This window comes from Pistacia vera, unplaced genomic scaffold (assembly GCF_008641045.1).
Source record: "Pistacia vera cultivar Batoury unplaced genomic scaffold, PisVer_v2 Contig93, whole genome shotgun sequence".
NCBI classification, from domain to species: Eukaryota; Viridiplantae; Streptophyta; class Magnoliopsida; order Sapindales; family Anacardiaceae; genus Pistacia; species Pistacia vera.
In genome coordinates, this window is record NW_022196812.1 from 1,730,551 (window position 1) to 1,752,948 (window position 22,398).

General features: G+C 33.8%; 2 protein-coding genes across 2 annotated transcripts; both read right to left on the reverse strand.

Annotated features, from left to right (window-relative positions):
- Positions 1-3,364: 3,364 nt before the first annotated feature.
- Positions 3,365-4,560, reverse strand: LOC116120383 (myb-related protein Hv1-like). Its single transcript, XM_031406334.1, has 4 exons — positions 4,343-4,560; positions 4,132-4,261; positions 3,609-3,945; positions 3,365-3,575 (listed from the first exon to the last, which is right to left on the reverse strand). The coding sequence occupies exons 1-4, from the start codon at positions 4,455-4,457 to the stop codon at positions 3,465-3,467; spliced, it is 693 nt and encodes a 230-aa protein (XP_031262194.1). The 5' UTR covers positions 4,458-4,560; the 3' UTR covers positions 3,365-3,464.
- A 10,345-nt stretch (positions 4,561-14,905) lies between these two features.
- LOC116120359 (uncharacterized mitochondrial protein AtMg00860-like) lies at positions 14,906-15,217 on the reverse strand. Its single transcript, XM_031406310.1, has one exon. The coding sequence runs from the start codon at positions 15,215-15,217 to the stop codon at positions 14,906-14,908; it is 312 nt and encodes a 103-aa protein (XP_031262170.1).
- Positions 15,218-22,398: the final 7,181 nt, after the last annotated feature.

Sequence of the window (22,398 nt, forward strand, 5' to 3'; positions counted from 1 at the left end):
TATCGTCTCTGGTATTGACACGACAAATTCCGTGTGCGATAAGTATAGCCAGGGTTTCTAGTAACAGGGTAAGGGTGCGTTTGCTTTAATATTTTTATCCGTGTTATTAATCTTATTTTTCAAATATTGTTTGATATATTATTTAAAAAATATCACATTATTTAAGAAATATTAGTGTATTTTTTTTAATTATTTTTAGACTCTTTAAGTTTATTAATTTCATTAAATATCTTTAAAAAAAAGTTTAAAAATTAGTAAAAACACCCCCACCTACCCATATTTGTCAGATTCTAATAACTATCGTCAGTGATAGCTGGAATCTGTCACAACGGCTTACACCACGATCAGAAATCACCAGTTATTCACCGGTCTGTGTCGTAACGCAATTTACTGGCCAGATTCCGATAGTGGTGATCGAAATCTGGCACTGCGGGTGGTGGGGGTGTTTATGTCATTTTACATAATTTTTATATCTTGGGGTGCTTAATTAAATAAGCAAACCTAGGGGTTTTTTTTATAGAAATTTTTAAATTTTACATTGTAATACTCCCTTATTCAACTATCCAATATTATTCCCAAAATCCTATCCAAAATAATAAACCAAACTTACCCATAAGTTAGATAAATTTACAATAAATAATATATCGAAGTAATAAACAAAAAAGAAAAAAAAAAGGTATACTGTATATAATTTCATTTTCTAATTTCAAACCAAATATTAAATTCAACAAAAATCAAACGTTTTATCCAAAATTAACTAAACCATACTCATTCAACATACAATTATGTTAATTACATACATAAAATGATAAAAACAACCTAAGACAACATAGCTCATGATCATTTATCAATTAAGAAATATAGAAGATGAGATTTTTAAACAAAATAACAAAAAATGAACATCATCTTACCTTGTGACCTTCAAATAAGTAGTCTTTCTTGATTAATCCAATCAAAGAAAGAAGAAAGTATGATAAAAGAGGAGAAGAGCTGAGGAAGAGAGAAAAACGTGAAAAAAAAAAATATGGGTATTTTTAAATCCCAACGTCAATAAAATATGAAAATATCTAAATAGGGTCAATAAAATATGGCCAATTTTAGCGGGATCAATGTAAATTTTAGTGTGGTCAAAATTGTTAATTACTATAAAATATATTCCTATTTTTTATAATTTTAGAATTTCAGTGAGGTCAAATGACCCTATTGAGTATATTTTGGCTACGCCCCTGGATACCAGGGATGAATCCAAGACTTAACTTTAAAGAGGACCAATTTAAAATTATATAATATAAACTAGGGAAAAAAAATGAGTAGAGTTAAGCATAGAAATATCAATACAAATATAGCTTCGTAATTATGAGATATTATTATTATTATTATTTCTTTTTTTTTTTGGTATGGTAATTGGTGACCACCCCTTGCCGTTGCTGCAACTTGAACCCAAGACCTTTCGGTCTTTTAATTCCACAATCCATCATTCACTCCATCAAGCCACAAGGGGTGGTTTAATTACCGATATTTATAGGTTCGTAAGTTCGAATTTCATACTAGATAATACTTCTATTTCAACTAAACCATGATCGTAATTAGGGGGTGTTTGTCTAAGCTTATAAGCTGGTCAAACTAGCTTATAAGCTTTAAAATTAATCTGACTTGTTTGTTTATAACTTTTTTGAGTTTATAAGAAAAAAAAAAAAAAAAAAAGATTGTGGGGGGGGTACTTTTTTTTTTTTTTTTTTTTTTTACTTAAGCACTCTGCATATAAGCTAGTTTACCCAGTATATTACCACATTATTCTTGTTTAATTTTAAAATTCTATAGTATACATCTGTTTAATGTAATACAATTTTTAGTTATGTATTATAAGCCACATCTTACCAAACACGTCAACTACTTATCAGTCATTTATAAGTACCTTAACCGAACACGTAATTACTTAAAATTTTAAATGCTTATAAGCTAAAATTAGCTTTTAAACACTTATTGTTTATAAGCTAATTTTTATAAGCTCAGACAAACATCCCTTAATCTATAAAAATGGCCAAATTAATCAAAGTTAACAACTATACTCAACCGCAAGGTTGACAACTTAGAAGCTAGAACATTGATTATCATATATAATTAAATGATTTGCAATCATTTAGTTTAGACTATCATTAATTTTTAATTGGTTTAAGTATAAAGTACTTATAATAAATATGTTCACATTGATAAATTAAATTAAACATATGGTCTGAACACATTACTATTACATTAATTTATCATGTTTCTCACCAAGAATAAGATCCACATTTGTGTTACATAAGGACGAAATTAATCAATCATGCATCAAAAATCTGTTAAACCACCAACAAAAAGTTGATTTAAGAACAAAAGATCTAAATATCATCTGCCATTGTCTTCACTTACAAAGTAGATCGATCTTCATTAATTTGGGAAGAAAAAAAATAAAAATAAAAATAAAAATGGAGAGGACCAGAAAAATAATACGTGTATTCCTATATTCTTGAGACGGCCGTCGGTTTAGAAGATACATCTTTGACAACGATGCAAGTCTAGGTACAAAAAGAAGTTTTAATAAATTTGAAGGACCAGAAAATTAAATGGTTACAGCTACAGTTTTAATTTGGGTGGTCCCTATATATGAATTGCCAAAAATAGTAGATAGCATATATATGCTATCTAACCATATGCAGGAATAATATTTAATACAATTATAATTTTGTCATGTTTTTTTTCTTGGTTATTTCCACAACATATATTAAAGGTTTCTATAGCTTAAAATTAAGTATGTCTAGAAGGGTCTGTGAACAACTGTGTACATTATCCAAATATTTAGTTAATTTCATAATCACCTTTAGGTTTTTCCAAATTATCAATCAGATACCAATTTTAGGGGTATGAGTTGTTGTCTAGGTAAGCCAGAATGTTGCTATGGCGGAGGCCAGTGAACGGAGTCACCTCGAACCGTAGGCACAAGCAAGGGTGTAGCCAAAGTATACTCAGTGGCGTCACTTGACCCCACTAAAATTTGGAAACTATATATATATAGTAATTAACAATATTGACCTCATTAAAATTAGTCATATCTTATTGATCTCGAGATTAAAAAAACCATTGAGGACAATTATAGAGATTAACCATAAATTTTGGTCGGGTGGTAATCGTGTTATTCTAACAAGTGGCATCAGAGTTTGGTCACGGGTTCGTGTAGTGGTTGATGGGTTTCGAAGGAAAAGTGGAATATTTGAATAATTTTGAAATGTGCGGGAGTCTTCTGAACAATAATTTTTGAAAGAGCATAAACATGAGATTAACCATCTAAAAAGCTTGTTCATCTGGCAAGAACCTTGAACTTTGAAGAATTAACTGTGAATAACAATCTGGTTTTTGGTATTCACATTTTCCCGGGAAACAAACAATTCCAGAAACAGATATCTGATTCAATTTATTGGGATTGTTCTCTACAACAATTCTCTCAATTCCTTTTCGATATCCAATAAAGAAGCTATCTTCTTGAGCTCCAAATGTTTCAGAAAGTCCGATTTCCCCACACTTTCAAGCTGCTGATCATCATAGCCCTTGTTCTTGTCATCATCTTCATCATCGTCATTCTTTTCCAAAGAATCAAAATTCGACACGAAAATTTTGTCCTTATCGAAGACATCAATCGAAGATATCAAAGATTTATCATCTTGATCTTCATCATCATCAATCTGCATTGAAGGACTTGACCATTGCCCTGGAATCTCCTGAAGTTTCAGATTCCTCCAGGAAAAATCCTGAAGACCGTTCTTGTCTTCAGCCTGGAATTTTTTAATTGATAACCTCGAATCTGATGCAGCCCCGCCCTCAACCTGAAGCTTCTTGCACAGAATAGTGTTCCAATAGTTCTTGACTTCATTATCAGTCCTACCAGGAAGTCTTCCTGCTATTAATGCCCACCTACCATTTTTGAACAACTTCAGCTAATCAAATTTATCAAACTCAGTATCGTCGGTACATTTTACTTTATTTCGTCTGTTTCATGTATTTCATGAATTTTTCCTTTCTTAATAAATATCAATAAATTCCTCGTTCTGTCGAAATTTAAAAAGAAAGAAAAAACTTGAAAACACAGTAATGGTTTACCTGTTACCGAGAAGACGATGAAGTTTAATAATGAGTTCATCTTCATCAGGAGAGAAGTCACCTCTCTTTATACCAGGCCTCAAATAGTTCAGCCATCGAAGCCTGCAACTCTTCCCACTTCTATTCAAACCTAAACAACATAATAACCATGAACAAACAAATAAGTAAATATATTTTCCATTTTTAAGTAGCAAATATAAAAATTAATTACCTGCTTTCTGAGCAAGGCTTCTCCATTTGCCTTGCCCATGGAGTTTAACAACCTGTGTAAGAAGTTCATCTTCCTCAGAAGACCAAGCTCCTCTTTTAACTCCATCTTTGACCATTTCTTTTCTCTTCTTCTCTATAAGACAAATAACCTGGAATTCAATAATAATAATAAATGGCCATTCAGTTTGAGTACTACTACTCAAGAATAACTGGTTTGAAAAAATATTATGGAAAATGGAGATGGAGATGGAGATGGAGATGGAGATGGTGGCATTTTATATAAAGAGAAGTGAAAGATTAGTAGCTCTGAAAAGTTGAAGCCTAGTTGCTCAAAACTCGTACGAGTATCAGAATCAGTGAGTTTGGCTCCAAGCCAGCTGGGAAAATACGACGCTTTGACTAATCATTGAAGCTTTTGGACCGTTAGTTGATTGCCAGTCTTTTACTGTGATACTGTTTAGAGCAGTCAAAAAGTTTATGAACAATTTAAATTTTATCATGTTAACTTCCTTTTATAGTAGAATCAATAAAATATAGACAAAGAGTTAATTATATTAATAATGCTACAAACACTGAATTTTTGCACTAAATTTTTTTACGAACGACATAGCATCCAATCAAACATAGACACGTTGGACAAAAAACACGTCTTCTATAAAACAATCACGAATGACTGTATATATTTTATGAACGATCGTTCATCACGAATTGACGAACATCCACAAAAATATCAATGGAACCCCGTTTATATTATATGGACGGAGATTCATTTACTACAGTCGTCCATCTAAAAAATTTTAAAAATAAAATGATTAACGCCCGTCTATCTAATAGGAAATGGACTTTTGAAAGAGTTTGAAAGGATCTATTTGGAATACTATTATTTTAATACTATCTTTCATACAACTATTAATTAATAATTCTTTGAAGTATTACTTCTGTTATCTGAGACTGGAATTTCCAAATTCCAAAATCAGCTATTTGGAGGAAGTTTCACATCAACTTTAGGGGGCTTCACAAAGAGTTCGGTAAACTGAACCCCAATACCTACAGAAATTGAACTTTTGAAAGAGTTTTTTTATTAAACTCGAATAACATTGGACGGTCATCTATTGCATATGGACGGCCGTCCATTGTATATGGATGTCCGTCCATATTAGATGGATGGACGTCAATCATTTTGTTTTTAAAATTTTATAGACGGGCATCTATCTTATATGGATGTCCGTCCATAGTAAATAGACACTCGTTCATATAATATGGATGAGGGTCTATTGATATTTTTGTATACGTTCGTCCATTTGTGATGAACGGTTATTCATAAAATATGGACGATCGTCCGTGATTGTTGGACGGCTGTCCATTCATAGGAGACTTGTTTTTTGTCTAACGTGACTGCGTCTGACTGGATGACACATCATTCGGTAAAAAATTTCTTTGCAAAAATTCAGTATTCGTAGTATTATTGTAATTATATTGTATTGTCATCTTCCGAGGTTTTTGTAATTGTACGAAGCTTTGTCCCCTCTAATTTTAGTAGATTAATGTTGATACATTTAGATAGAGGTTATGTGAGTAACAATGGAAGAAGTAGAAAAAGACACTTTAAACCACCCATAGGTGGTCGGGTGGGACGATAAATGCTATTGGATGTATTATTTGACTGGTAATATTTATTTACATATATTTCAAGTATTTTTTATTAGGAAAATAAATATATTCATTTATTTTTATATAGCAAAACTAAGTATATAAGATAATTATAAATTTTATTGTTTGTGAAAAAAAAAAAAATTAATGATAATTATAAATTTGAATAATAGAAACAATCGGAGTCTTTGTAGAAATTTCGAGAAATGAAATTGTCACGCCGATGTTCAACATGAATTGATTTTTTTTTGTCACTTTATAGATAGGGGACCAATTGTCGCTTTTTTAGATTTTATTTTGTTCTTATTATTAATAATTATTTTTATTTATATATACGACGAAAAAATAGCATATTTATAAGAAAAATCTCGTGGTTTTCTTTTAGGAAAAAAATTATAACTTTTTTTTTAATTCTTCGTGTTTTTATTAATAACATTTGTTTCTTACCACCTCAAATTTTTATTATTTCTTAAGAGAATCCATTATATATTTTTTAATTATTTGCACCAAATTATCTTATAGAAAATATATATATTACCATTTTTTTTTTTAAAAACCAATAAATTTTTTGGGATTTATTTAATTAATATTTCCAAAATATTTCTAGACCTCCAATTTCACAAAAAAAAAAAAAATAAAATATTTTTTTATTTAGAAAAATAAATAACCAATCAATAAAATTAATTTTATAATATTATTTTATGTTATAATATTTGTGGTCAGATGACAAGACCTTAAGTTATTCAAGAGTCTTATATTCGAATCTTATCAAGTGGCTATTACTTAAGCTCGTAGGGTATTTAATGCTTGTAGGGTATTCCGATCATAAAAAACTTATTATAGCAAATCTATTAATTGTTTTAAAAAAACAAAAAAAACACATAAATGGACCACAGCAATAAATGGGCACATGATATGGTGGTGCAAATCCAAAATTAATAAAAAATTTGTACACATGTACAGTATAAAATATTTGTCCCTATAGGGCTTGAAATTTGACACATTTTTATTATAATTTTTAGCAATTAAAAAGGACAAAATCTTTTGTTGATTTTTAGACCCTACTCCACACAAGTTGATTATAACTTCACAATGATTTTTGGTCCTTATTTACACGGGATCATAATGGAGATGGTAATGGGGATGAGGATTGAAAACGATTATTTATTATTTATTTGTAATATTGACACGTGAAGGACCAGAGGCCGACGATTTGTCAATTTAAGCTGGTTTCGGCCTCCAAAAACATTGTCAATGATGTAACCACATGTGGTGACAACCCTAAACCTGCCTAGATCAACAGATGGTAGGATGGTGTGATTCCTCACATGTTGAAAATGATTTTGATGGTGTGATTCCAACGACTGTGACGTCGACGTGCTGGGGGTTGGCTCATGGTTGCAATGTTGGGGTAGAACAATAATTTTTTTTGTTTTTTTTTTTTTATAATTATATTATAAAATAATTAAAATTTAAATATATTACTTTAAATTACACAAATAGTAAAAAGATTTTTGTAATTTTAAAAACTTAAAAAAACAAAATATTATTCAATAAAATTTCAAGGATATTATTTTGGATATGATTTTGGATATTTTTAGAGTTTGGTGGGAATAACAAGGTAGGATTTGAAAGTTAACAAAAACATCCCTCTAGGTTTGCTAATTTACGAAACACCCCAATATGTACAAATGTTATAAAATAATAAAAACACCCCCACCCATAGTTGTCAGATTCCGACGGTGATTCCGACCACCACCGCCAGAATCTGGTGTTATGGTGCACGACCAGTCGAATCTGGCTGTTCGTGTGCTGATATGACTTTTTCTAGCCAGATCCATCACGAATCTGGCTGGAAAAGGCCAGATCTACAGCTATTTCTAGCCGAAAAATGATAGATCGGCACACTACCGACCAGATCCAGCCAGTCGTGTGCCATTATACCAGATTCCGGCCACCTTTCAGCGGTGGTGGCTGGAATCTGACAAATGTGGGTGGATGGGGGTGTTTTTGTTAATTTTTAAACTTTTTTTCCTGAGGGTGTTTAGTTAAATTAATAAACTTAAAAGATTTAAAATATAGTTGAAGAAAATATAATAGTATTTTGAGGATAATGAATCAAACAGTTATTTTGAGGATAATGAATCAAACAGTTATTTTGAGGATAAGATTGGAAATAGAATGTGGAATAATGAAACAAACGAATCCATTGTTATTAATCCTTAATTAAACCTCAAAGATTGTTGATATTAACTAGATCTGGCAAAACGGGCGGGTGGGCCAGGTACGGGTCCAAAACGAGTCGATCTAAACGGGTCCAAAATATTGGACCTGTGCCCTACCTTATGCAGGTACAGGTGGACTCGCGGGTACCCGTATTGTTTACAGAAGTTTTCAATTTTGACAGTTACACCCACAAAATTCTTACAGTTTTCATTTTTTACAATTACACCCCAATGATCAACTACTCCAAATTCAATTCAATAAACACAAATACATGACTACTAACCTAAATGAACAAAGAATACAATGAACAAACAAAACAAAACATTCGATATAATAAAGTTACTTATTAGAAAAATGAAAATCACTTTGTGGACAAAACTTATCATCAGAATCATAACCAAACTCATTAAATTTAAACCCATCATCAAAAGAATCAAACTTAAACCCACTCTTTCAAGATTTAAATAGAATAACAAAGATACAAATCTCAAATTTTGATTAAAATGGAGAAATGATGTTCTAATTCAATTGACACGACTTTTCTTCCTAGCAGTTTAAGAAGTATTTCATTCATTCTGAAATTTGATTATTTCCTTCTCAGTTCTCCCCCATCATGTCCATTAATAATCCTTGAAGATCCCCCAAACTGGATCCCTTCTAGCAAAACAAAATTCTAAAATGTCAGATACCAAATATCTGCAGCAAAGACCATGTCACATATTGTACAAAATAAATGGCAACATGGTTAGCAATATCCTTATTGTTTGCTTATGTTAATTAAATATATACCTGTGCGTTCAAACTTTCCATCATCAAAGTCATTTCTTGTATGAAATCACAAAATCCCTGTTCCATAGCATCTAATAACCATCACAATAACAATCAAAGATCAACTTAATTAATTGAAAAATGAATTATGCCATAAATGAAACTTCTTTCATCCTCATCATCAGCGAGGAGTGTAATATTCTTTCTAGCTAGTATACTTGGGAGGTATAAAATGAAAACTCACTAAATATATCATAGAAAAACATATATGGATAAATGTATAAGGTAGTGAACCCAAAAATAGCATTACTTTTATATACAAATCTCTACATCAAGTACCATAGTCACAAAAATAAACTCAAAAATATAGTTGCCTTTCTCCTCCGCTACTTGACGTCCCATCCGATTGCATCTCATCTACTACTTGCAAAAACAGTGAAATCAACGGGATGAGCACTAATTGCTTAGTTAGTACACCCACAACACTTCTCTTCTTTCTCCGTTACTCAGATTCTGAATTTGCTTTCCTTACATCAAACTTCTCTATTCTTCTCTATTTTCTACGATTCTAGTTTCTCACTTACCGATATGTAAGCACAAATAGGAAAACTAACTGGGGATAATAGAAATGGCATGATGCATATGCACAGATGCATAAACTTTTCTATGCAATGCATTTTCTTTTATGTTTATATGTTTTTCTTTCTTTTTCTGCGTTTCTTTCTTTTCTGTTTTTCTTGCTTTTCTAATATTTCTTGCTTTTTCAATTATTTTCTTTCTTGCTTTTTCTATTATTTTCTTTCTTGCTTTTCTATTCTATTCTTTTTTTACCGATCGGACTCAGTTGAGGCATGGATTTGGAACCCTCACCTTGTGAGTGTATTCTCAAATTCTTTCTTGGGTACAGTCCTCATCCACATGCACTTCTTACGGACTGTACAAATTCTTCTTTCTTATTCTGAGGCCGCTCACTAAAGGCAGCGTGCATGCGGGGCTATTCTTCTTCTCTATCACTCATGTGTTCCCCATCATAACAACCTTCTCTTCTCTCATCTTTTTATATTTCTTTAAATAAAATTTCAGATTTGAATTGTTCTTTAATTATATTTCTTAAAACAATAATTCTACATTTAATTTCTTTTCTTTCTTTCTCTTTATTCTTTAATGTTCTCATACATGTATATGTGCATGTAAATATGCTCATTCTTTGCTATTCTTTCTAAATTCAAATGCTCAAATGTATGAATGCATTATGGCATATTAAGATATCATTATGGAACTAATGTTCTCTACCAACAACATTTCCATAACAAAGTAATAATCCAACATACTCATGTATATGCACTTTCTTTGACATTTCATCAAACACCTTACATGCACATACAAACCCTAAATTGGTTACACTTCCACCCATTTCTCAAGCCACCAAAATTGGAGCAAGAAACTCCCTAAGGCCAACAATCAACCTAGCCGAATTTCATCCTCCATCTTTCCACATCCATTCTTTCATTTTTCATCCAAAATCCCATCAACTCAACACACACAAATACATCACTTCTCATCACATACTAATAAATCAATTCTCATCACATACTAGTAAGTCACTTCTCGTCACATACTAATAAATTGCTTCTCATCACATATAATAAATTACTTCTCATGGCCATGAAATTCACATATCAAACAACCTCAATTTTCAATCCATAATTCTCATCATCCAAACACACATACAACATATAAGAATTTCTAGTATTTATCCAATCAAAGCTAAAGTTGGATTTACTTACCTTGAATTTGAGCAATTCCAACACTATAATCTCTCTTTGGTAGAATTCCCCTTCCTCTTAAACCCTAAGCATATAAAACCATAAGAATTCAAAACTTTAAAATTAAATCTCACATCTTGGTACAAGAATCTTACCTTTGGATGTTTATGATTGAAAATCTATCAAAATCTAGCCAAAATCCTATGAATTTCCTTGGAATTAATGGAAGAAAAAATTGAGAGAATTTAGGGTGAAGGTGGCGTGAACTATGGGTAAAGTAGCTAGGGTTTCTTTTCTTGAACTCTTATTACATAATATATATAGTTTCCCATTTTACCCTTACACTTTCTAAAAATTCCATCTATGTCTCTTAGTCAATTACAAAAATGCCCTCATTTTTATTAACTTCTCCATGTTATTCTACTTCTTTTCACTCCCTACTTTTTCAACTAATTATGAGTGAAAAGACCATCTTACCCCTAATGAAGGTTTAAGGAATTTTCTTCACACTTGTTCAAGATAACTTTAACAAAATTCAACTAAGGGTATTAGGGCATAAATAAAGCTACATACCTTGATGTGGGCGTTACAATTCTCCCCGCTTATAAGAATTTCGTCCCCGAAATTCAAAAGAACAATTTGGGATAGCAGCTCCGCATATCTTTTTCTACTTCCCATGTAGTTTCTTCTTCTTTATGATTCCTCCATAAGACTTTTACTAATGGAATACTCTTGTTTCGGAGCTCTTTAACCTTTCTATCCAATATCTGTACTAGACTCTCATCATGAACAAGACTCTCTTCTAAGTCCACTTATTCTACGTTTAATATATGGGAGGGATCACTGACATACCTTTGAAGCATGGAGACATGGAACACATTATGCATTTTATCCATATTTGGTGGTAGCGCCAATTTGTAAGCTACCTTTCCCACTCGTTGTAACACTTCAAAGGGACCAATGTATCTCGGAGCTAGCTTTTCTTTTCCGCCGAAACGCATTACTCGCTTGTAGGGGGAAATTTTAATAAACACCTTGTAACCCACTTTAAATTCTACCTCTTTTCTCTTTAAATTCGCATAACTCTTTTGTCTGTCTTGGGCTTGTTTCATTCTATTTCTTATTAAATTGATATCTTCTATCATTTTCTGAGTGATCTCAGGCCCAAGAGCTGTTTCTAGAGCATCTTTCTCTCCTACTTCATCCCAATGCAGTGGAAACCTACATCGTCTACCATACAGAGCTTTATAAGGAGCCATCTTAATGGTGGACTAATAATTGTTATTATAAGTAACATCTCATGCCAGGCCATTTTATAATCTATACAGCATGCTCTCAACATATCCTCAAGTACTTGATTTGTTCTCTCAGTTTGGCCATCTGCCTGAGGGTGGTATGCTGTACTAAATGCTAACCTGGTACCCAAGTTTCTCTATAGACTGGTCTATAAAACTGAAACAAATCTGGAATCTCTATTTGATACTATGGTCTTGGTGTTAGTGTATATTAGTGTATGCCCTAGAAACCATTCGTGTTGTCGGTTTCAGAGCATTTTGTCTTATATCTATATATATCATAAATAATAGAAGAAAGAGTTCTTCAATTCATATATGTAAATTGCTTCCTTTATTCAGTCATGCATTTAAAATAAAGTATGTATATGAATTGTCCAGATGATTCATTTAATAGGTAAATGAATTATCGAAAAGGGTTCCCTACGGAAGCAATATAAATTTGGGCAACTATATTGTACAGTAGGCATACCGGATGCTTCCGAAAGATATCATGAGTTGATATAAGTACGGATGACGATGATAGTCATGTCACTGGGGCATTGGTATGGATTAACGGTTGGTGAACTGTTTTTCGAACGTGACCGAATAACGACAAATCACTTGGAAAAGCATGTAGTCAATGATTTATCGTTTGGTTATATCAGTGCACGATGTAGTCCTTTGACCTGAGACATTGTAGTCGGATCCGATATGGATGCGTATGGTTCATACGGTGTATAAGTACGAGACTAATCATGTTTCGTACAATAAAGCCTATTTGGTCATGCGTTGTTCATATGCGGAAACGAACGATGGTCAAGAGGGGATCCATTGACTCGGAAATATAGGATCGGGAGTACCGCTGACTCCATCCGGATTCGAGTTCCTAGACGAACATCGATAAATGTCGGAAAACTGAATCTCTGGCCAGAGTCTATTATTAGTCATACAAAAGTAAGTTTGTGATGACAAGTTCCGGACATATTGATCGACAATTCGGTAGAAGATCGAGTTTAGGATTTTGACGTTCCATGAATCCATACTCGATTAGGATATCTCAATGGAGGGACTTTACCTGCATGGTACGTATGATCTGAAATGGGTTCGATGAAGTATTTCTTCATCGTGGTTTAGGGACTATGGCACATTGCTAGATGTTTACCATAGTCGTTGGGCCTCCGGACGGGTTTCCGGATTCATCCAGAACCGGCTCACGGCTAATCCACGGTGGACCTACATGGTCACACCAATAGCCTTGAGAAGTTAGAGAATGATGAGAGAGAGAAATGATTATCCGAAGAGGGCTAGCACCTTCCGAGGGTAATAACGGGATTTCTATAGTAATAGTTACATAGAAAACAATTTGTGACATTTTAAGGGTTAAAATGGTCAAGCAATAATTAATTATATTTAATTATTATATCTTAAAGTGTTAAGATTAATGAGATGAACAAAAATAACCTTTTAATAGTTAAAGGGTAAAAAGGGTAAATTTATGGGTTGTTAATGTAAACTAGTTTAGTTTACATGGGCCCTTGAATAATATTGATTATTCAAAGGGTAGCATATTAAATTCGTGGGGTCCCTTTATAAAATAAGATTTTATTGGGCTTGGAAGTGAAAAATAAATAATTGCAATATTGCCCAAGTATATATAAGTGCAAAAGGTTGCATTTTTGTTCATTCTTGACTAGTTCACAAAAACACAAACCAAAACTCTCTCTCAAACCCAAGGCCACTCTCTAATCTCTCAAGGTGGTGTTAAAGTGTGGAGGTTTCATCCTTTTGAAGCTAATCTTCATCAATCCAAAGCAAAGGAGTAGGTATAATCTTTTTTCCAAGCTTTGTTTGTAAACCGGTTTTAGAATCCATGCTTTCATTCTCCATCTCCACCACTCTTCATGCATGCTGATTCTTTCACTTGGGCCCCCCATGGAGTCTAACTATCTCTCTGATATAAATCTGGACCAGTTGATTTGCTGTAGTACTATCCTTTACTGGAAGAAAATGCGCTGATTTGGTTAATCTGTCCACTATTACCCATATCGCATTATACCCATTTTGAACTCTTGGAAGGCCTATAATGAAGTCCATTGATATATTTTCCCATTTCCATTAAGGAATGCTGAGTGGCTGAAGCAATCCCGATGGCCTCTGGTGTTCTGCTTTAACCTGTTGACAAATTAGGCATTTAGCTACATAATCTCCGATATCTTTCTTCATACCTAGCCACCAATAACTCTTCTTTAGATCTTGATACATCTTGGTTCCTCCAGGATGAGCAATATATGGGGTGTCATGAGCCTCCTCAAAAGTCTTCTTTTCCAACTCAAAATCTTGAGGAATGCATATACGATTCCGAAAATGGAGGACACCATCTAAAAGGTGAAATTCTGATATCTCGCCTTCCAACACTTGTCGACTTATTTTTTGACACTACTCGTCGACAATTTGCTTTTCTTTAATCTCTTCCAGTAAAGTAGGCTGAATTTCTAACCTGGCAATCCTTCCTGGTATCTCCTCAATCTGTTCCCTGCACAATTCTTCCAATAATTCTTTCTGCGTTGTGAGTCGGGACAAATAGGCTTTTCTACTCAAGGCATCAACTACTACATTAGCTTTTCCAGGCTGATACTTAATCTCACAATCATAATCTTTTACTAGCTCTAACCATCTCCTTTGTCTCATATTCAACTCCCTCTGGGTGAAGAAATACTTCAAACTCTTATGATCAGTATAAATATTGCTCTTTGCTCCATACAAGTAATGCCTCCATATTTTTAATGCAAAAACTACAGCAGCCAACTCTAAATCATGCGTAGGGTATCTCGTCTCATACTCTTTCAACTGTCGAGAAGCATAAGCTATTACCCTACCTAACTACATTAACACTGCACCAAATCCTTGAAGTGAGGCATTTGTATAAATATCATAGTCTACACCCTCCTGTGGTAATACTAGGCTAGGAGCTTTGGTTAATCTTCTTTTTAACTCTTGAAAAATTTCTTCACAGGCATCCGACCATATGAAAGGAGTTTTCTGTTTAGTAAGAGCTGTAAGCGGCTTAGCCAACTGAGCAAATCCTGCTATAAACCGTCTATAATAGCTTGCTAGCCCCAAGAAACTTTCAACCTCCTTTACTGTCTTTGGCTTTTGGCACTCGAGAATTGTATTCACCTTACTAGGATCCATTGGTATACCTTCCTTTGAGACAGTATGGCACAGGAAGATAACTTGATCCAGCCAAAACTCATACTTAGAAAATTTTGTAAACAGTTTCGTATCTCTTAATCGTTGTAGCACAAATCTTAGGTATTCTTCATGCTCCTCTTTTGTCTTAGAATAAACCAAGATGTCATCAATAAACACCACTATAAATCAATCAAGGCAATCGTGAAACACTCGGTTCATTAAATCCATAAAGACTGTTGGGACATTGGTTAACCTAAAGAGCATCACCACAAACTCATAATGCCCATATCTAGTCTGAAATGCAGTCTTGGCAATATCTTGCTCTGCCACTCTTACTTGATGATAACCCGACCTCAAATCAATATTTGAAAACACTGTTGCTCCTTTCAATTGATCAAATAGTCATCTATGCGAGGTAACGAGTACTTGTTCTTCATTGTCACTTTATTCAACTCTCTGTAATCTATACACATCCGTAGGGATCCATCTTTCTTTTTCACAAATAGGATTGGAGTACCCTAAGGAGAGTGGCTGGGTCGAATAAAGCCCTTATCTAAAAGTTCTTGAAGCTGCTTCTTTAATTCCTTAAGCTCGGTTAGGGTCATTCGATAAGGGGCTTTAGAAATTGGTGCTGTCCGTGGTGCCAACTCAATACTAAATTCCACTTCTCTTTCCAGAGGTAAACCCGAAAAATCTTCCAGAAATACATCTAGAAACTCTCGGACTACTGGCACCTTCTGAATCTCTGGTTGTGGGACATCACTGCTTTGCACTATATGAGCAATGTACCTAGAATACCCTTTTTTTAGCATCTTTCTAGCCTTTACGCTGCTAATTAACATACTAAGCTGGTGGCCCTCACCAAAACTAAACTTAACTTATCACCATCATTAAGATTAAATCTTGCTTTTTTCTTTCGGCAATCAATCTGTACTCCATATCTCTCTAGAAAATTCATATCTAAAATAACATCAAAATCGGGCATATCAAACACAATCAAATCTACCAGCAACTCCCTTCCATGGATCACTACGAACTCCCCTGGAAGCATTTCGTGGGTTACCACACTAACATCGTTTGACAATTCTATCTTAATGGGTTGTCCCACTATAACAGGTTTCAAACCTAATCTCTCTAAGATCCCATGTGTAATAAATGAATGTGTGGCTCTAGAATCAATTAATGCATAAAGAGAAACTGAATGAAATAATAACTTACCAAAAACTGCAGATGGGCTAGACTCGGCTTCACTCTGTGTTACTATAAACACCCGAGCATTGGTACCTCTGGATGTCTATGCTGCGGGTGTAAGAGGGGCTTTGCAGTCTTTCATCATGTGTCTCGGTTGTCGACACTTGTAACATACATTCCGGCCCAACTCTCTTAGGCACTCTCCCGGATGATTTCTCCCACACTTCTAACATGGGGGAAAATTAGTAATCCTCGGCCACTTATTCTGTCAATCCCTTCTATTCTGCTTCGGCTAAAATCTTTTCTTATTTCTGCATTCTCTATTTCTGGGGACATCAGTTTTATCTCTCCATGAAGCAGGAGGTGGATCACTAGGTGCTGCTACTGATGGAATTGTTGGGGTCAACTTATTCACAAATATTTCAGCCCATAAGGCTCGTTTCAAAGCCTCACTATAGGTCTGAGGGGGCTGGGCACCTGCCATTACATCTCGAGCTATTTCTGGTTTCAGCCCATGCACAAACTTATCCCTCCTCAATTATGGTGTGCTTACTATACCGAGTGCGAACCTCTCCAAGGAATTAAACCTCACTGAATATTCCTTCACCGAACTGGACCCCTGCTGCAAGCTAATAAATTCTTGGGTCTTCTCATGAACCCGTTCAATCGTTTGGTATTCTGCCTCAAACAGTCGTCTAAAATCTCCCCAAGTCATAATGGCTGTCTCATGCACATACTCCATCAACTCTAGGGCTGCAAACGAACCGAACAGTTTGCGAACGTTCGTTGTTCGTTCGATTACTGTTCGATAATGTTCGCGAACATTTGTTCGCGAACAGTTCGATAATTGTTCGATAATATGTTCGATCGAGTTCGAACAGGGGTTGTTCGTTCGATTATGTTCGCGAACACTATACGTTCGACTAATTCATCCGTTCGCGAACAATAGTTCGATTGTTCGTTCGTTTATGTTCGAAAAACATGTTATGCATTATTATAATTAAAAAAAAAAATTCCATTTTTATATTATGTTTGATTGAGTTTGGATGAATTTTTTTTAATGGTAATCAATAATAAAATATTATGATACTTTTGTTTTTCTTATATATATAATATGTTTGGATTTTTTTTTTCCAAATGTCATCAATAATTAAATATATAAGTATATAGCATTTTAATTAAAAAGTAATAAATTACTATGATACATAGCATGACAAATTTAATAACATAATAAATTGTATAATCAAGTGATAAATAATATAGTAAATCCAATAACATAATAGCTTCATATTTTTCTAAATGTAATCAATAATTAAATATTATAAGATAACATTTCAATTAATAAATAATAAATATAGTATGGTAAATTGATAAACATAACATATTGTATAATCAAGTGATGTATAGCATACCAAATTTAATAATATAATAGTTTAATTAAACCTAAATTAATCACACATTTGTATTGATCACATATTACAATAAACTCTCATATCACTATGAATTTATAGGTGTTGGTACAAAATAAATATGTAGACAGTAATGATAATATATATATATATATATAATATTAATCACACATATGTATTGATCATATATTACAATAGATTTTCATTTTACTCTAAATTTATGGGTGTTGATACAAAATATATATGTAAACATTTAAAATATTTATGATAATTTATGTAATGATAATAAATATATGATAACCTATAATTTTGGTAATTTCATAACATATTTAACCTATGATTAATATATGTATGATAATAATTTTGTATATACACAATTACACATTATATATAACAAATTAATCACACATATGTATTGATCATATATTATAATAGGCCATCATTTCACTATGAATTTATGGGTGTTGATACAATATATATATATGTATGTATGTATAACAAATTAATCACACGTATGTATTGATCATATATTACAATAGACTTTCATTCCACTATAAATTTATGGGTGTTGATACAAAATATATATGTAAACATTTAAAATATTTAGGTATTTACAAATTATCGAACGAGTTAGTCGAACAAGTATTTACAAATTATCGAATGAGTTAGTCGAACGAACAAGTTAGTCGAACATGTTAGTCGAACGAACACGAACACGAACACGAACAATCGAACACGAACAATCGAACATGCTTATCGAACAATTTTCGAACGGGCCCGTTCGTTCATGTTCGGTTCGATTGCAGGCCTAATCAACTCCCACCAAATCCGGGCATCACCCTGAAATAGAAAACTAGCATACTGGATCTTCTCCTGGTCTCTCATGGGAAACAGTATCATCGTACGTTCCACGGACCTAATCCACTCTTCTACTACTATTGGGTCCGTTGTACCTTCGAATTCTGACGGCTGATGTTGACTGGGTAACCCATATATAGGCTCAAGACGGCTTTGTCCTACAGGGGGTATCGACCTCTCCCTCTCCTCTCTGGTGGTCGATACAATGACTGGTGTTTCAACTCTCTTTGATATCGGTCTCCCTTGACTCTCTACCATAACCTGCTGTACAATACTACGAATCCTTTTTTCATCGAGGACAGGGGGAGTAGGTCCTGACGGGTTGGACGGTTCACCCGCACTTACTGCATTCTTTTTACCTAATCGAGTCATACGTCTCATCTAAATCACATAGCACCAACACTATTAGTCAACTAAGTTAACTCATCTACGATAACTATGGAAAGAAACAACTTACAACGGTCGGCTACGGTACGTCAGTGCGGCGGGAGAGGCACATTGTCACATCCCAAAACCATGCTTTGATACAAAAAATATAATATTCTTTCTAGCTAGTATACTTGAGAGATATAAAATGAAAACTCACTAAATATATCATATAAAAACATATATGGACCCAAAAATAGCATTACTTTTATATACAAATCTCTACATCAAGTACCATAGTCACAAAGATAAACTCAAAATTATAGTCCGATAGTGTTGCCTTTCTCCTCCACTACTTGACATCCCATCCAACCGCATCTCATCTACTACCTGCAAAAACAGTGAAATCAACGGAGTGAGCACTAATTGCTCAGTAAGTAAACCCACAACACTTCTCTTCTTTCTCCGTTACTCAGATTCTGAATTTCTTTCCTTACACCAAGCTTCTTTATTCTTCTCTGTTTTCTACGATTCTAGTTTCTTACTTACCGATATGTAAGCACAAATAGGAAAACTAACTCGGAATAATAGAAATGACATGATGCATAAACTTTTCTATGAATGCATTTTCTTTTATGTTTTTCTATTTTCTTATTCTATTTTTCTTTATTTTTCTACGTTTCTTTCTTTTTCTGTTTCTATTATTTTCTTTCTTGCTTTTTCTATTATTTTCTTTCTTTCTTTCTTTTCTATTATTTTCTTTCTTTTCTTTTCTTTCTTTGCCGATCGGGCTCGGTGGAGGCATGGATTCAGAACCCTAGCCGTGTGAGTGTATTCTCAAATTCTTTCTTGGGTACAGTCCTCATTCACATGCACTTTTTACGGACAGTCCACATCCACATGCACTTCTTACGGACTGTACAAATTCTTCTTTCTTATTTTGAGGCTGCTCACTAAAGGCGGCGTGCATGCGCGGCTATTGTTCTTCTCTGTCACTCACGGGTTCCCCATCGCAACAACCTTCTGTTCTCTTATCTTTTTATATTTCTTGAAACAAAATTTCAGATTTGAATTGTTCTTTAATTATATTTCTTAAAACAATAATTCTACATTTAATTTCTTTTCTTTCTTTCTCTTTATTCTTTAATGTTCTCATACATGTATATGTGCATGTAAATATGCTCATTCTTTGCTATTCTTTCTAAATACAAATGCTCAAATGTATGAATGCATTATGGCATATTAAGATATCATTATGGAACTAATGTTCTCTACCAACAACATTTCCATAACAAAGTAATAATCCAACATACTCATGTATATGCACTTTCTTTGACATTTCATCAAACACCTTACATGCACATACAAACCCTAAATTGGTTACACTTCCACCTATTTCTCAAGCCACCAAAATTGGAGCAAAAAACTCCCTAAAGCCAACAATCAACCTAGCCGAATTTCATCCTCCATCTTTCCACATCCATTCTTTCATTTTTCATCCAAAATCCCATCAACTCAACACACACAAATACATCACTTCTCATCACATACTAATAAATCAATTCTCATCACATACTAGTAAGTCACTTCTCGTCACATACTAATAAATTGCTTCTCATCACATATAATAAATTACTTCTCATGGCCATGAAATTCACATATCAAACAACCTCAATTTTCAATCCATAATTCTCATCATCCAAACACACATACAACATATAAGAATTTCTAGTATTTATCCAATCAAAGCTAAAGTTGGATTTACTTACCTTGAATTTGAGCAATTCCAACACTATAATCTCTCTTTGGTAGAATTCCCCTTCCTCTTAAACCCTAAGCATATAAAACCATAAGAATTCAAAACTTTAAAATTAAATCTCACATTTTGGTGCAAGAATCTTACCTTTAGATGATTAGGATTGAAAATCTATCAAAATATAGCCAAAATCCTATGAATTTCCTTGGAATTAGTGGAAGAACAAATTGAGAAAATTTAGGTTGAAGGTGGCGTGAACTATGGGTAGAGTGGCTAGGGTTTCTCTTCTTGAACTCTTATATATATATGTAGTTTCCCATTTTATCCTTACACTTTTTAAAAATTTCATCTATGTCCTTTAGTCAATTACAAAAATGCCCTCATTTTTAGTAACTTCTCCATGTTATTTTACTTCTTTTCACTCCCCACTTTTTCAACTAATTGTGAGTGAAAAGACCATTTTACCCCTAATGAAGGTTTAAGGAATTTTCTTCACACTTGTTCAAGATAACTTTAACAAAATTCAACTAAGGTTATTAGGGCATAAATAAAGTTACATACCTTGATGGGGGTGTTACAAGGAGACTCAATAATCCAACGAGGAGACTCATCATCATATCCTCTTTCCCTTATCTGATAAAACTAAATGATACGCAACACACATAACCATCATCTACAATCTCTCAAGCTCAAATCTAAACAAATTTTATCTTCGATCAAATAAAAAAACCTGGATTTCGGATTATTGAGGATGTGTTGCATAGAACGAGATTTGAGATTGAGAATGGGGACTTTGGTTTTATTGAACTGGGTGTAAACCATTATGGCCGAATCACATCAATTTTTGTGTGCTCTCAATCTACTCAAGGCAAACTAATGAACACACAACAATCCATATTTAGCTTGACAGATTCTTACCTAAGCAACGACAGTTGACGGCGACAAAGAATGAGGAAGGGTCGATCGAAGAGAGAAGAGAGAAGAGATTATCTATTGTAAATGGAGAGAGATATGAGATGGTATTGGTAGGAAAGTGTCAAACGTCGCAGTCGATGGTCGAGAGAGAAGAGGTGTTTAGATTGAATTAAACTTTACCTCAATAAAGAAAGAACAAACGCAGCAAGAAGACACCAACTTCCAGCTGAACTGAGGAACGACAGCAAAATTGGGGAACGACAGCGGAACTGAAGAAAAATGGTCAACGTGGTGTGGGCACTGTTTTAAAACCGGACCGGACCGGTTGGACCGGGAACCAGTCAAGTGTCCGGTTCGAGTCAACCTTAAAACCGTCATTATGCATTAAGTCGCTTTAACCCGGTCAAAACTCGGATAAAGTAAATGAACCTCCGGTCCAACCGGACCGGCGGATAAACCGGTATGATTTCAAAAACCCCTAATCGCAGCCCATTCCATCGATTTCCTTTCTCTGTTTCTCAGCTTCTTCCCTTTCTCAGTTTCTCTCAGATTTATCAGCTTCTCTTCGAAAATTTCTCTCTAAAATCCCACTCAAATCGCAATCAACCCACTCCCTAAGTCTGAAATCGCAACCATTCGGAATTCACCAAGTCGCAACTGAACTCCCTCGCCAGAAATCGACGACA

Excerpts from the sequence above, each read along its gene's own strand:
- LOC116120359 (XM_031406310.1), bottom strand. The coding sequence starts at position 15,217 with ATGGATCCTAGTAAGGTGAATACAATTCTCGAGTGCCAAAAGCCAAAG.
- LOC116120383 (XM_031406334.1), bottom strand. The coding sequence starts at position 4,457 with ATGGTCAAAGATGGAGTTAAAAGAGGAGCTTGGTCTTCTGAGGAAGAT. Across the intron at positions 4,262-4,342 it reads AAGCCTTGCTCAGAAAGCAG|GTTTGAATAGAAGTGGGAAG; the intron begins GTAATTAATTTT and ends TATGTTGTTTAG. Across the intron at positions 3,576-3,608 it reads ATTCTTTGGAAAAGAATGAC|GATGATCAGCAGCTTGAAAG; the intron begins GATGATGAAGAT and ends AACAAGGGCTAT.